Below are 17,007 nucleotides of genomic sequence, written 5' to 3'. Positions count from 1 at the left end.
AAAATACATCTAGCCTATATAAAATGTATAGAGGTTATATAGTACTAACTCAAAAACTTAATTGAAAGTCAATGATATTAACATATACTAAAATTTACACACTGCTGTCTCAACACATTCCACTTCTCTATAACAATTGTATACAATCCAGACGTTCAATGATGCACAATAACTGCATACCTGTTTTTATCTTGTGAACATAAACACCTACTAGTAATTCACTTCTTTTTAATTTCATTTCTTTTTCTGGAATTTATTCTTGAGTGGCCATTGTGAATTATTGATGTAGTGAAAATGAGATTTGACTATTTATTTCTATGGTTTTCATACAAAAAAATGTAGGAAACTTTCAGATACAAACTGAGAGAAGAAGCCCATTTGATAAAATACTTTCCTATGAACTTCAATTCACATGGAAGAAAAAATTCTTCCAAAATAACTTCTTTAAAATTCAAGATAGAAGTTTCCTAATAGTTTATCAGTTAGTTGACAGATTTTGAGCTGAAAGTTCGAGCGAAATTCGAGTTTGAAATCAATTCAATTGTTTTCAGATGAAGAAAATTACAAGAAACTAATTATTGCTTTTTCTTCGAGTCTTCCAAAAATTTTTCTCTATTGAACTAATGAGTAATGTTTCCTTGTTCAATTTAAAAATAATGCTGCAATCCGGGAATGTTACTAACGCAAAAACTACAATCTCCATCGAATAGATAATTGAGTTCTCTCACTTCAACTAAATTAATTATATCGTTCAAAATCATATCCCCGAAAAATATTTTGATATCTGAGTATGGCGTCGAAAACAGGTGAACTGATTTAACATCATTCAAATTTGTGAAAATTTGACGTAAATTTTCAACATGAAATCTGTCAATGGAACAATTAAGAGCTAATGAACAGTTCTGACAAAAATATGCATGTTTATAGAAAAAGGTAAATTTGCGCGAAAAAAAGTATGAACCACAAGTTGAGAAACCACAAATGGAATCTGCACTTCCACCAGTTACAGCCAACATATATATGGAGTGGTTTGAAACTCCGGCCATTGAAGAAGCCCAAAAGAAGCACCGAGTTTGGATGACATACTTTGACGGCTCCTTCATGATAGAGAACTATGGCGATACAGAACTTGACATCTTTCTGAAGCATATCAACAGCGTAAAACCTTCCATCACCTCCACATTGAAGAAAAAAGTCCACAACGAATTGCCTTTCTTAAACGTATTGATGAAGAGGACCGACACTAAGTGTATACCAAACACACGATACACTGTATACCAAAAACCCACCCACACGGGACAGTATCTGAATCAAGACTCTAGTAGACCGTACTTTCGGGCTCTGTAATACGAAGGAAGGTCTCAAGAAGAAACTAGGCGTCAGAAAAAAATTGCAAAGAAATTGTTACTGCAGAGTGATGGTGCAACAGACTTTGCCTAGAAGACAGCAAAAACTTCGAAAAGAAGAGGCTCTTGCTGCATAAAAACCAGGCCACCAAACGCGGACTGCGATTCCAAGAATTGCATTCATCGGATACCCTGTGAGGGCGGCAAATCGTATATCGGTGAAACAAAGAGGCCTTTGAAATTCCACATTGCCGAGCACAAAAGAAATACACAGTGGGGAGAAATGAGCAAATCTGGAATAGCAGAACATGTTTGGGCTCATCAACATAACATCGAGTGGTCCCAAGCTGATATCATCCAATGGTTTGAGAAGAAGTTCTAAGAAGATGCGTATATATTGTCTTATGATTTATTTAGCCCAAGCTAGCGTAGAGATAGGCAACATATGGACACCAGTAATCAACAGAAAACAGTCAACTTCCGCTAAACCAGTAAAGCGGAGAGGGAGGAGAGAGGGTAGGTTAACGCGCTCAAATGACCTCGAGGAATAGACCAGTTATTACTCTCAGATGATTGACGATACTAACGATCTGAACGTCGTGAAGTAACTTGGTTTAAATTCGTTTTTTCTTCAACTTTCATTTTTTTTAAATTTTTTGCTTATTTCCATTTTATCAATCTCTTTTATTCAATTTTTTTTACTCTTTTGTCATTTCCATCTTTTATTTTGATTAAAATCTTTACTCTATCAAGTCTGTTTACTTCTGAAGTCTGTATAGGTATTTGTATACTGCAATACAAAACATTTTAAAAGTGCATTCAGTCAATACAAAACAACATACTGATCTATATATACCTTTTTCAAAAAATGTATATACATATATCATTTTCAATTCTCCATTTATAATATTTGCCGAAAGATTTTTAATAAATTACCTTGACTATGAATTCTATTTCTGAGTTGAAATTATTCAAAACAGCATTCAAAAAATGTTTATTGAGTCAAGTTTTTCATTCAGTAAATGAATATTTTTTGCACTGATTCCAGACTTTACAGATATATAATAATAATTGAGGTGAATGGGCGAAGTGTCAGGAAAGATGTTTCAAACTCAACCTTCGACAAAGAGAAATTTGAAAAGAATAAGAGAAAATTACAGTACATATATACTGTACTAAAAAATTATTATTATTCGGTCACCAAATCTTTTTTTAAAGTTTTTCAACATATAGGATCTGAATATATATATGTTCCTCTTTTGTGAAATGAATGGTGTAGGCTTTAATTTAGGACATGGACAAATCCTGTATAAATTATTTTATCATATTCTTACTTCCTTACTTATCTTATTCCTTTCATTCGTTTTATTACTCATATATACTTGATATTTCAGCGGTTCAATCTAACTTCATTTGTTCCTTCATAGATTTCGAATTATATTAGGATCATATTAGACAAATTGAAAACACTTCACTATAGAAACTCTCAAGACTATTTAAATATGATACGAGTTAGCTTGGTAAATTTCCTCCTCATTGGAAATTGCTCAAAAAAATGGAAGATTCTAAACAGCAATCAGAAATATTCATTATCTCTTCCAGGGATTCTTCAATCACCTCTGAGGGAACAAATTCAACTTCGAACAAAGTTGCCGGAATTGTGATATTCAATAACAAAGGTAAAAAGTTTTCAGAAGTGGGTCTGCATAAAGGAAATTTCATAAAACTTTGTCGTTGTGCAGCGTGGAACTGCTCGAACAGAACTTGTCTCATAGACAAATATGATATCCGAAGTTAAATGCATGAAGCGGAGTTTCTTGTTTGTGCGGATTTGTACCAGTTTGCCTTGAGTTATGCTTTAAGTTTTGTGTGTAATAGTGTAATGATCAAATGTAGCACAGAGAACACGAAATAATCGTTATATCATAGGGTGCTGAAGTATGTTCTCAAATCATATTTTTGAGATACTTCTCACGTACGAAGACTACGGCATTTAATATTTTGGTAATCGATTAATTAGTAGGTAAATCTGACCTAACAAGAACATGACCACTGATGTAACCTATATGTGGAATTACCATGTATATATTAAAAATAATAATAATAAAGTTTATTCATCCTGCCAATTTACACGATTTATATAAGATTTATGTATGAATGAACAAGAAATCACATAAGCTCTCTACGTGCTTGTTAGTGATAAAATAATACTAAAAATATATATACAATAAAAGACAAAGAAAAATAAAGACATCGATAAAATTAAGTTGGAGAAATATAAACTTAAACCTATTATATATAATTCAATATAAGGTTACATACTAGCGAGTAGTGAATGAGAGGAGAGGTGATAGAGTATAAAAAGTAGTAAGCATTCACGTCGATCAACAATGACTTCATGAAATTTTTTCCGGGGTTCTTCATGTATGAAAGATTTCAGTTCTTTTTTAGCGATGTGGGTTCTCAATCAATTTGATTTCATGTGGAAGTGTTTTGTATAATTTTGGAGCAGAGAATTTTTATGAACTTCGGGATATTAGTTCTTGCCTTTGTGTTGTGATATGTTGATTTCGTGGACGTGTAACATGTCCATGTTTGGTTTTTGTTTTTGGTGGTAATACATATTTATTTTCAAGAAAAAATGGTAGGAAGTCCATTATGTGTCTATAAAATATATTCTCTGATGTCATTCGTACCAATCTACTGTTTTTCTGGCAGAAAATCTACTGTTAGGCATAAACATCATCTGCTGACTCTAGACGTGTTGGTATGTTTCGACTCCGGGCTTCATAAACATCTACAAAAAATATATAACTCAGCCAATATCTCAACACATTCATTAATTCTGAAGATGTACAAAGTTACCCATATCAGATAAGGTTAAAATACATTAGCCATATATTTACCTAATATCTATAAACTATACAGTGTCACCGATAAAGTCCGCATCAAATGGGAAACTTTTTTATTTATCGTTTTATGTGAAATTTGATTTTGGCAGTAGATTTTGCTTAAGAAATGATGTCAAATGGCGTCTACAAAATAGGTCACGTGATTTCCTTAACCTGTCAAAATTGACATTTAAAAATAGAAACATCGAAAAATGACATTATTCTTCAAAATATCCAAAAATATCAAAGGAAAAAAACATTTTCTTTTGTAATTTTATACCCACTTTTTTCCGCATTCCTGCTTTTTCTACTTATCAAAATTTAAGCACACCTGTACTAAATCATTTATTTGAACTAAACTCGTCACCGAATTTCTTTTTTTGTAATATAATAATATTTTAAGAGCCTCTCTGATGTTAAAAACAAATTTTGAAAAATAAAAGTTGTCAAACTTGATGCAAAGTTCATCTAGTTTCAACGGGGCTTTCCAAACTATACAGTACTTGAGTTTTTTAATGAGCAAATGGCCTCACAATATGAATTAGAACAAAACGGAACATTAGGAAACAATATCTTAGAGTGTTTATTGTTTTTTTAACAAAAAATACAGTGGAATTTAATCTCAATTAAAAGGAACTGAAAATAAACATGCACCTATACCTAATAGCAAAAAAACACGAAAAAAAGACTCACGACATTAAATACACTACATTTCTGTATGTCTTCCATCGCGTTCTATGCAGATAATTGTCCTTCTTGATACATCTTTTATTGAGTTGCTGATACTCACAGGGTTTATGTTTAAAATAGAGTTTCTAATAACAGTTTCTAGGTGATTCACGTCACGAAAAGGTGTTTGTTTATAAACGATTTGTTTTAAGTAACCCCACAAGAAAAAATCTAGTGGGGTTAAATCTGGCGACCTAGGCGGCCATATTTGCTCCATATTTCGCCCACTAACTTTGCCCCTAAACATTTCTGATGGTTTCTCTTTGACTTGTCTTGAACTATGAATAGGAGCCCCGTCACATTGATACCACAGACTGTGTCTTATTTCAACCGGCATATTGTCCACTATATCACTGATCTCAGTATTTAGAAATTGCAAATAATCCTGAGAAGTTAAATTGTGTCTAAAAAAGAATGGTCCGATTACCTGATTATTTAAAACACCGCATCACACATTTGTTTTAAATGAATATTGGTTCCGACATTCTATCACAAAATGAGGATTTTCCTGAGCCCACCGCCTACAATTCTGGGAACTGACTACGCCGTTCGATGTGAAGGTAGCTTAGTCGGTCCATAGGATTTTGTAAGGAAATTTTCTGTTTAATTCTACTTCTTCTTGGTACCAGAAAGAGAAATCTAGTCGAACATCGAAATCTCTTTCCTTTAAGGTATTTATAAATTTGGGTTTGTAGGGTTTGAATTCATTTTTATGTAAAATTGCTCTTACGCTTTCTCTTTTAACGCCTGTTCTATCTGCAATATTGGTAATACTTGATTTTCCCTGTTCGATAACATCCAGGCAGACAACCAACTGAACCTCATCATTATTGTGTGAGTTAAATTTTTTTAAAATCCTACTTACAGTGGATTGCTGTACATGTCTTCCAGGATGTCTTGCGTTAAAAATATCAGCCACTTGTCGATGCAATGTGTTTTCACCACAAATTAGCACAATTTCAATTTTTTCTTGTAAAGATAACATATTATTTTAATTTTCATACATTACATTGAACTAACGGGCATTAATTTATTCAGTGACAGTGACGTTTTCTAAAACACATTATGTAGTTTCATATTTTTTCACAGCCTACCCAGTTTTTTTAAATTAGTGTTGTTAGCGGAGTAGGTAAATGTAAATACTATGAGTTTTTTTCTTTTATTGAATGGGCTTCAAAAATCACGAAATGATGTTTCCTAATGTTCCGTTTTTTTCTAATTCATATTGTGAGGCCATTTGCTCATTAAAAAACTCAAGTACTGGATAGTTTTGAAAGCCATGTTGAAACTAGATGAACTTTGCATCAAATTTGACAACTTTTATTTTTCAAAATTTGTTTTTAACATCAAAGAGGCTCTTAAAATATTATTATATTACAAAAAAAGAAATTCGGTGACGAATTTAGTTAAAATAAATGATTTAGTACAGGTGTGCTTAAATTTTAGTAGAAAAAGCAGGAGTGCGGAAAAATAGTGAAAATATAAAATACTTATTATGGGTTTGAAACTTGGTGTGTGGGTATAAAATTACAAAAGAAAATGTTTTTATCCTTAGATATTTTTGGATATTTGGATGTTTCTTTTTTTAAATGTCAATTTTGACAGGTTAAGGAAATCACGTGACCTGTTTTGTAGATGCCATTTGACATCATTTCTTAAGCAAAATCTACTGCCAAAATCAAATTTCACATAAAACGATAAATAAAAAAGTTTCCCATTTGATGCGGACTTTATCGGTGACACTGTATATTCGAATGTGGGGAATTTGATTTTCGCACTATTTGCTTAGCAGATTGAGTAAAAAACGGAAGTCTCAAAGTCTTATGAATCTTCAAAAGTTGGTTCTATGTTGTGTTTGTTTCGTTATTGAATAATTATGATCAGTTCAAAGATAGCCAGTTGGGTTTTAATTCATTTTATACATCAGTGGTTGTCATCAGAAGATATATGTATGAAACATGAAGAAAAAAGTGCTGAATAGGATCATTAGTGTTCATACATTGAAAATCCTTTCATTTTGTTATAAGTGAAAACTGTGTGTTTCCAGTAACAAGATTTTCCATGCGCCTAACGAAATGAAGTGGTACATCGTTTCGACTCCCTTTCTATGGAATTCCGCATTCAGACGACACATTGAATGTGTGGTTTCCCCCGTTATGATAAAGGCGAAACGCCGCATTGAATTTAGAAATAAAAGCCCCACCATCAGTCACCAGCCCATTGCGCTAGTTCATGACAGCTGAAATGAATGTGAATAAAAGCACTATACAAAAGTGCATTCTATGAAAATTGCTAGACTTCATTCCGAATGAAATTTCCACATACTCTCTCTTCATTTGTTTAATGGATCGTTCTTTTCGAAGAACGTTTGGTTTTAATGGTCCTTCCTAGATTCCCTTGATTCTTTTAACGATCTTCTAAAAATTGCTTGAAATATCGCACTCATTTTCTTTGTTATTACAGTATAATGATCCGAGAATACAGGGTTATTCATAGAAACCTCATATTCGAAGTTTTTTTCTGTTTGATTTAATAACATTCAGTATGTTTCATTATATATATATATATATATATATATACACATATTTATATAAATATATATATACATATTTATATAAATATATATAAATATATATATATATATATATATATATATATATATATATATATATATATATATATATATATATTGAAATGTAAAGTTTATTCGACTGGCTTATAAAACAATAGGTTATTTTTGAGTGGGTATTTCAGTCAAATCTCTGTGGGCTATAGAAACACTATTTTCTGTTATTCACGCTTTCGGAAACTTATTTTTTCCTTTATCAAGAATATCTACAAAAAAATATAATGCAGACATTATATAATAATGAAAACATTACAAAAGACTCACCAAAGTTAGTTTAAAATATAAAAAGGCATATAAATGGAAACATAAAAAAGCCGAAAAGTCAAATGCAAATGTGACGTTGAAAATTTTTGTCAGAGCACCAGATCAAATGTGATTGTCAAGATAGATTTGACTTAAATTATTATTATTTTCACTTATGTGAACCATTTCCAGAAATAGCCTTTTGACTTTATTATTTCCAACTGCTAAACTTTTTGTATTTTCATAATCCATAACATGATCTGAAGAGATAACATGTTCAGCCAGTCCATGGCTAACGTTATTTGTAACTAACGTTACTGCAGTTTCGTCCTGTAAGATTATTTTCAAACTTCTACATTGAAGTAACAACATAGAAAGTTTCAATTCTCTTGTTTTCATTATGATTTCCTACCACGTAGTAGCGACTACATCCATCAATGTTTTAACTAACACGTAGATTATAATGACTTTTAGGAATCAAATTCATTAATGGTCGAACATATAATATTTCATAATATAAACATAATATTTTTGATATGTTAATTCTTCATAACACCTCCAGAAATAATTTTTTATTGTGCTCCCTTATGTATACGTTCAAGACTCCTTCAGCTTTCATTATTTAAGAAATATCCTGATGCACGTACAGTAATGGCAAACTATTCAATCTCTCTTCAGTCATTGTATTGCGTAGATATGTTTCTGAATTCAGCCACTTCTTCGTTGTATTTCATCCTTTGGCACTTTTAAACAATGTATCAGGGATTTCACCATAGTACTTGGGGAACCAAACAATTTTCATATTCTGTGATTAAAATAATAAACAATTCAAAGATCTAGCGGGAACACGAAAAATCTGTAAAAAAAAAACGAAAATATTAAGTAGGTACGAGAATATGTTGTCAAGGTTAACTTTGGTTTCTTAAAAAGGAATGATTGTAGGCCTGCTTGCCTTTTCTTCCCTTCACTGCCACTGCCACTCATTTCGTATCAGCCAAAACCACAAGATTCGACTAGAAACACTTTTTACTTTTCAACAATAAACATAACGGTACAACTGTGGTGAAACACCTATTTAAAAACCACTTTATTGTGAGATATTCTCCAAACAATTTTACGAATGACTTGTTCCGGCGTGTCTCTACTAACTAAATTCTACATATTCAATGTTTTTCATTTATATTTTACAATTTGAAGTAAGTAAATTTCAAGTACCTGAGTTTTACCTAGCCAATTGATGTTTCATGTAGAACAGTCAGGTTGGTTAGATGGATAAGAGACAAAGAGATACATACGTAGATACAGTACACAGTCAGGTTGAAAATATGGTATATATAAATAAAAGCATTATCACACATAAGACAAGAAACAGGTATATGGTTGGATTGTTGTTTAGAAGTATTCAGTCATGGAGTACTTATAAATATTTTTCAACTAAATAAAGTTTTGAATATTTTTTGAAACTATTCTCATGTTCCAGACCTTTCCGGGTATCTGGTAAATTATTAAAGATTTTAACTCCGATTCTACTTGGAGCTTTGTATTAACATTGACCCTGGACAGTGACAGTCACAGATCATTGTTACGACGGGTGTTGTACGAGTGAAAATCTCCATTGCTCATTTTCGTAAACGAATACAGATTTTAAACACATACAGACCTATACCAGTGAGAACGTTGTAATTTTTGAAGAGATTACGACATGAGTAGTCACTTTTGAACTTTTGAAATGCAAACAAATCTCATTGAACCATGCAATGAGTTGTTTCAAGGTATTTTCACAAGTTTCTTTTGAAGTATCTGGATTTTAATGAGATATAAGTAAAGAGGTATCTTCAGCATGAATTGTAAGTCCTACGTTTGGAAACGATTTCGTAATTTCATTTTGTATAAAATGAAGAGAACCGGGCCCAAGACAGAGCCCTGCGGGACACCCATATCGATTTGAGCCTCAGAAGATTTGATGTCCTGAAGTAAGTTGTTATTGAAATATTCCAAACTGACAAACTGTGATCGGTTTTTAATGAAAGACACAATCCAACTGAGACAAACACCTCTAATACCATAGTTGTATAGCTTCGATATAAGTATTTTTATTTTTTCACGCAATTCGTGGATTACATCTTCTTAATTCATTATATATTTAAATAAATTGAAGTATACCTTGTCATAGTTTTGAATGTCAACAACATCGAGTGTTCCATATCACTGGTTTCACTATTCACACAGCAGCATTATTACCAATTATTTTCACCTTTTTTGATTGGCAAAACTTGGGTGATAAACCTTTTCACAATTTTCACATTTCATGAATTGTTTTACTATAGAACTCTTGCATTTATAACAAATATTGAGAGATGCATTAGACTCGCCCGCCATCCTACCTTATATGCATCTTGTACTTTATACAGGGTGGGGCACCGAAAACGAAACAAATCGAATATCTCCAAAACACGTGTTCTGAAAAAATGCAAAAACACGTCGATTTGTAATCCAAGGGGACATCTTTCTATTATAACCTCAACTGTCATACCTCTTCCCCCACCCCTCGGTGACTATCACCCAAACAATTTCAATAGGGAAAGTAGTAAGTGTGACACATCCTTAAAAAGGTAATTTCATAAGGAATTCGGTCATGTTAATTTTAGCTACCTAACTTTCGATTTTGGCGCCTTCTTGCAGAAAAAAATGTTCCGTATTCCAAATTATGATACTTCATTCGCAAGCTAATTTGACATAAATTCGGTGACATTATGGAGTTTTTCTAGGGGCAAAAACAAGATGACGGCTTCACAATGGCGGACAAGATTTGCAATTATGGTCTGATTTGATTCAAAACTGATAAGTAAGTGGGGGTTTTCAGGGTAGGAAATTATGAATTATGGTTCAGTTTAACTCGACACCGAAAACGAATTCTTCAAAACGCAGTTGTTGTGAACATAATGCAAAAACGCGTCAATTTTAAATCCAAGGGAGACAAATTTTATCGTTACCTCAACTGTCATACTTCTCTCCCCACCCCTTGTTCACTCATACAATTTGATTAGGGAAAGTACTAAGGTTGATACAGCATTGAAAAGGTAATTCTTTAAGGAATTCCGACATATGAGTGTTCGCTACTCAACTTTCCATTTTGGCGCTCTATTGCAGGAAAAACGACTGTTTCGTTTTTCAATTCACGGTTCATATGAAAGGTAATGTGAACAATTCACGAAAAAATAACAAACTACATTGATTCATAGTAGATGCTCAAAGTTTCCTCCATTCACTGCCATACATGAGTATAAGTTCGTCTCAAAACGTTGTCTGACGTTTTGGAGCATGTCTGGGGTTATTTGACGACATTCGGTAATAATACGTTGACGTAACTCTGCTAACGAACCTGGCTGAGTGGCGTATATTTTACTTTTCAAGTGGCCTCACAAAAAGTAATCTAAGGGGGATAAATCTGGAGATCAGCGGGGCCATTCACTGCATCCTCTTCTTCCAATCCAGTGTCTGTGAAATCTTTCATTCAGGTACTGACGAACCGCTACAGCAAAATGTGGAGGAGCTCCGTCCTGGAATATTCGGTGATCCTCAAGGTATCGGTTATCGTTTTCTACCATGTCCGTTGAAGTTGGATCAACGGTATCTTCGAGTAATTCCAAATACATATCCCCAGTCAAATTACCTGGTAGAAAAAATGGACCAATAATACGATCGCCAAATATTCCAGCCCAAACATTCAATTTTTGAGAGAATTGCATATGTACCTACTTGGTGAAACACTCTTGGATTGCAATCTGATCAGTACCGACAATTATGTCGATTGGCAATCCCGTTGAAATAAAAACTGCATTCATCCGAAAAACAAATATTGAAAACGAAATTTGGGTCTTGTATAGCACGTTCACTCATGATTTCACAAATTTGTATTCGACGATCAAAGTCGTCTTCGTAAAGTTCCTGAACCAGTTCAATTTTGTATGAATGGAATTTGTGAGCTTTCAAAATTCGCCCGGTCGACGGTACGTCGACTTACTCCAGATAATTCGGCAAGCTTTCGTGTACCAAGAGTTAGATACGCAGCAATCTGTCCTGAAACTGCTACCTCCACTGCTTTGTTTCTTACTGAGTTTTCAATTTCACGTGTTTTATTTGCCACGGATCCCGTTTGTCAAAATTTTTGAATTAGTTCCAAAACGTATTTACGATGTACGTTTTTGTTTGGGTGTTGCTCATTGAAAATTCTACTAGCTTTGTTGGCACATTCATTATTTTTAAATGATATACAATTATTTCCTTCCTATCCTTGAATGTACCTGATGTACTACTGCCAAAGAACTGACACAAATAAGCACTGATACAAAAGGTTTTTCATTATACCAATACATAGGCGTAGTAAGTCTATTGCTATTCCTAAGGTACAAATGTCATCAAATAACTTCAGAAATAAATTGATGAATGTAGCAGTTACTACGTGGTAGGAGGTCATGATGAAAAGAGAAATGAAAATTTCTATGTTTTTACCACTTTTATTTGTAACTAACGTTACTGCAGTTTCGTCCTATATGGACATTTTCAAACTTCAGAAATGCTCAAAAACATCAGACGGCGTTTCGAGAATAACCTATACTCATTTATGGAAGTTAATAGCGAACACTTTGAGCATCTACTGTGAATCAAAGTAGTTTGTGATGATTGGGTTATGTAATTTTTTCAATTGTTGTTCTTTTTTCGTGAGTTGTTCACATTACCTTTCAAATAAAATGTGAATTGAAAAAAGAAACAGTTGTTTTTCCTGCAATAGAATTACCTTTTCAATGCTGTGCCACATTTAGTAGTTTCCCGAATCAAATTGTATGAGTGACCAAGGGGTGGGGAGAAAAATATGACAGTTGAGGTAACGATAGGATTTGTCCCCCTTGGATTTAAAACTGACGTGTTTTTGCATTATGTTCATAACACATGTGGTTTGGAGAATTATTTGCATTATGTTCACAACACATGTGGTTTGAAGAATTATGAAATTACCTTTTTAACGATGGGTCACACTTACTACTTTCCCTATTCAAATTGTTTGGGTGATAGTCACCGAGGGGTGGGGGAAGAGGCATGACAGTTGAGGTTACGATAGGAAGATATCTCTCTTGGATTAAAAATCGACGTGTTCTTGCATTTCTTTCAGAACACATGTGTTTTGAAGATATTCGATCTGTTTCGTTGTCGGTGCCCCACCCTGTATATCAAACATTTCAACTGAACACCACGCATCTCCTGTAATGTATTCAGGGTCTTTCATGGTCCAAACAATTCATTATATCGTTCGAATGCATACATCTGATTGTTCCATTGTCACCTCACACCCCTATACACTGACCACTCTGTTTGCAGATGTGCCGGTGTGTGCTCAGGAGCGCGAAGAGCTCTACGGAGCACTGAAGCAGGAGACCGTGACTCTGCGGTGCCGGGTGGACGCCAACCCCGCCGTCGTGACCTTCCACTGGACGTTCAACAACAGCGGCGACCAGAGCGATGTCTCTCCCAGCAAATTCACCAACGAGGTCACCTCTTCACGCCTCAACTACACCCCCACCACCGATCTCGACTACGGCACTCTACTTTGTTACGGCGAGAACGAAATTGGCAAGCAGAAAGAGCCTTGCGTCTTCCAGGTTGTCGTCGCAGGTGAGATTTTTCTTTCAATTAGTTTCTGAAATATTCTGTTTCCAAATTTCTACGAAACCTCTTGAAATTTTGTTTTCAATCTTAGTTCAGTCAGTGAGCTATTTATAGTTTTGTGAAACAGCAAAGATAGCCAAGAAGAGCAAAGATTGAGATTTAGGTACCCTTCACTTAAGAAATGAGCATGAGTTGGGGGTTATTTCGCCCTAATTGTGAATGACACCCCTTCTCGGGGGTAAAAAATGTTTCATTAAAAATACGTCTGGCACTGGAGATTGACTAATTGGTTCATAGAGCATATTATTACCAGCTTAAATAATAGATTGATATGTCCACGTACATCATTTCTTTCATCTGTACGATAAAGAATAAGTTTCCCATAAAGAGTAACTATTTTGGTTTGTATGAATTTCGGAGGACTAATGGAAATGATGATATCAGATTTTGCTTTCTTGTCATTTTTGGTCCATATTTTGAATTTTTTTTCTAGAGTGTTCTTCGCCGACAACGACTTTTGATAGTACATTCACCATTTGCATATGCCTAGGCATCGTTCTGTCTGCTATCACCGCAGATTGTTATGTTTTTGCCAGGAGTCAAAATTGTTTATGCTAAGAGGTTTACTCTTTATATTTTTTTTTGGACAGAAAGTTTTTGGCTTTCTACCACTCCTCCATCTTGATACCAAAAAATAGGGGAATCTTCCAAAAAAAGAACGAAAGAAATCAATTTCAAAAGGAGTAACTCAATACCAGGATGTGTAGATCATGCAAAAAAGTAACACAGACACAAACTGAAACAAATGCTCTCCTTAAACAACTATTTCCATATGAACATTCAATTACACTAAAGTAAAATTCTTTCGAAACAAATACTTTCACATGAACACTGAACTATACAAAAAACACTTTTCTCCACTCATTTTGTATTCCAAACATTCGTTATGAAATCGAACCAGATATTATTCACAGAATTCCTACAGAATATACTGAATGAAAGGTAAAAATTTCACTCATATGGAACAATGTCATCTGGTAGACATTTGCATCGTCGATGACATCGTAATGACATTCATTCGCTCATTTGATTAAATCCCAGCCAAAGGAATCTTGTTTAAATTGAAAGGGTTATGATTTTAGGAGTAGTAGAAAACCAAAAACTTTCTTTTCCAAAAATTAAATCTCTCCTGATCTTGAGCAAAAATGCAGTACATTAATCCAATTGGAATGACTAGCTTCTGATTTACGAAGGCAAGGGCGTAGGTGGGTACTTGATTTTCTATAGAAATTCTATGATGAGTGATGGAAAGGGACCAAATTGAAAGCTTTCATTCGAATACCATCTATAGAAGTTTCTAAAAATAGTGTACTTTTCAACATCTCTCACTGTAGACCAACTTAGTTGAACTGGGATAGGAGACACTTCAAGAATTCTGATGAAACAAGGAATACGGTTTACTTGAGAGTTTTAATGGGGTTTTGCATCTCCAACTTCGAAATGAATTAGTTAACAAAACTACTAAATCAATATTGAAAATAAATGGAAGTCAGTGTTCTGACTCTTTCCAATGTCCTCAATAGGAAATATAACTAAGTACAGGGTCTTACCCTAAGGTTTAACGTACTGAACTTTACAACTTTTGATCGAAATACTATCCCCAGAAACCATCAAGGAAAATCAAAGCTGTTATTTTACACTTCTCCAGATGTGGTTCTTGAAATCTGGGATTCCGGCAGCCTCTAGCAGTAGCTACCTCGGACCTATGTTTTAGAGTACAGTCAGACACGTCCAAGACTATCCCCTCGTTGTGTCCAGTTCATTCATTCCGTTCCTATTTCTATGCTATTACTGATTCGTATACTTTTATTGGTTCTCAAGCTTTTTATGATCGTATGGGTTTTATTATTTTGCTATTTTACAATTCTACGATTTTGCCTGGTAGAACTATAATAAAAAGTCAAAATTGAGTTGAAAATGACAATTTCAAAATGTGATTTCAAATGATTCACTTTTAAATTGATACCTATGAACACCTCAAAAGATGGAATTCATTCATATGAATGATTCTTAGAAATTCCACTCAAATCTCCACTAGGTGTTTTCTATACGAAGCCAGGTACAGATAAGACCCTTTCAAAAGTTCAAGCAATTTTACCACCTGTTACATTAGTCCCTTCAGACAAATACACAATGCCCACCGATTCTAAGTATGTCATGACTGAAAGTAGGTATCTCTCTCCGTCCCTAAAATCTCACCCTACCTCCCACTTCACTATGAAAATATCTCTCTCTGTCCCTCACATCCCACTCTACTTCACTATGAAAATAAACTCTATAATAATAATAAGAGCATTTATTAATATATACATAATACTGTTATATTCAAGGTTAAAGGCTTAAAAACTACCAGAGTGCATTCAATTATTGGAAGGTTATGGTTTGACCAAGAGTAGGCTAAGGGAATACTATTTTTAATTGATACTATACTATCAATGAAAAAAGAATTGAACATTTCAGCCTTGTCGTAGTCTAAATTAGCTGTTGTTGTTTCAAAAATTATTTGAGTAGGTATATGTGCATTATTGGGTTTGATAAGAGTTTCGAGTGTTTTCCACATTTTTCTCGGATTTCTATTTTATAATAACTTAATTTTTTTATTTTGAGAAAATTCACCACTTCATTTCTGTGGTTGTTTATATATATATATATATATATATATATATATATATATATATATATATATATATATATATATATATATATATATATATATATATATATTCCAGTTCAATTGTCTTTCGTTTACATCAATGCTACTCCTAAATGCTTTATAAGCCCTATCTGTTGCTTTGCTACATACAACAACTTCATGGTCATACCAGGGAAGTGCATTTTTCTTTATTGTGAATGATTTCAATGGTGAAATTAGTTCTACCTGCCTTTCTATATTCTCCATCAGGTTGTCGTATATAACATTAACATCAGTTGAGTACAAATCCCAATTTTCCATTATTAATCCAGTGTTCAATAAATCAAGATTGTTCCTGCTGAAATTTCTAAAAATTTTTTTTGAATAATTACTAAGATTTGACTGAATAAAAGAAGAAGTGTACTGGTAGACGTCTACTTGTATACCTAACTGTAAAATGAATGAAAATATTGGAAATAAAGAGTATGTACGTTGAATAGGTGGCGGCATTCTGATTATGATCTATAATACAAAATGGGTAATTGTTTTTGTATTCAGACTGTCTTCATAAAAAATGGAAAGTGGAAAATGGAATTATACAACTTATGGAATTTTGTGAGACGCAGTAACTTCATATGTCAGAATAATGACAGATATCGCAGTCTTATGATGCAGATTGACTATTTATACTCAATGAACTGACTGCTGAGATAAATTTCGAACTATTGACATATGCAGTCAACTACAGCATCCTATATTTATGAAATTCCCGTGTCACAGTGTTAGTTGCCATACTCCACGGAAACGGCTTGA

The 17,007-nt window shown here is 33.5% G+C and overlaps 1 protein-coding gene across 2 annotated transcripts in view; it reads left to right on the top strand.

The window, feature by feature from the left end:
- side-IV (sidestep IV) overlaps nt 1–17,007 on the top strand; it is a 794,218-nt gene that overhangs the window by 674,920 nt on the left and 102,291 nt on the right. For both annotated transcript variants that reach the window (XM_074171285.1, XM_074171284.1), the window contains exon 10: nt 13,215–13,508. In XM_074171285.1, the coding sequence (XP_074027386.1) occupies nt 13,215–13,508 (294 nt within the window). The remainder of the gene's footprint in view (nt 1–13,214; nt 13,509–17,007) is intronic.

Source organism: Leptinotarsa decemlineata, unplaced genomic scaffold, assembly GCF_025532065.1.
Source record: "Leptinotarsa decemlineata unplaced genomic scaffold, Ldec_3_MD MMD2_tig00000010_RagTag_RagTag, whole genome shotgun sequence".
In the NCBI taxonomy this organism is placed as follows: domain Eukaryota; kingdom Metazoa; phylum Arthropoda; class Insecta; order Coleoptera; family Chrysomelidae; genus Leptinotarsa; species Leptinotarsa decemlineata.
Note: the sequence above shows the minus strand (reverse complement) of the source record. Positions and strands in the feature narration are given on the sequence as shown.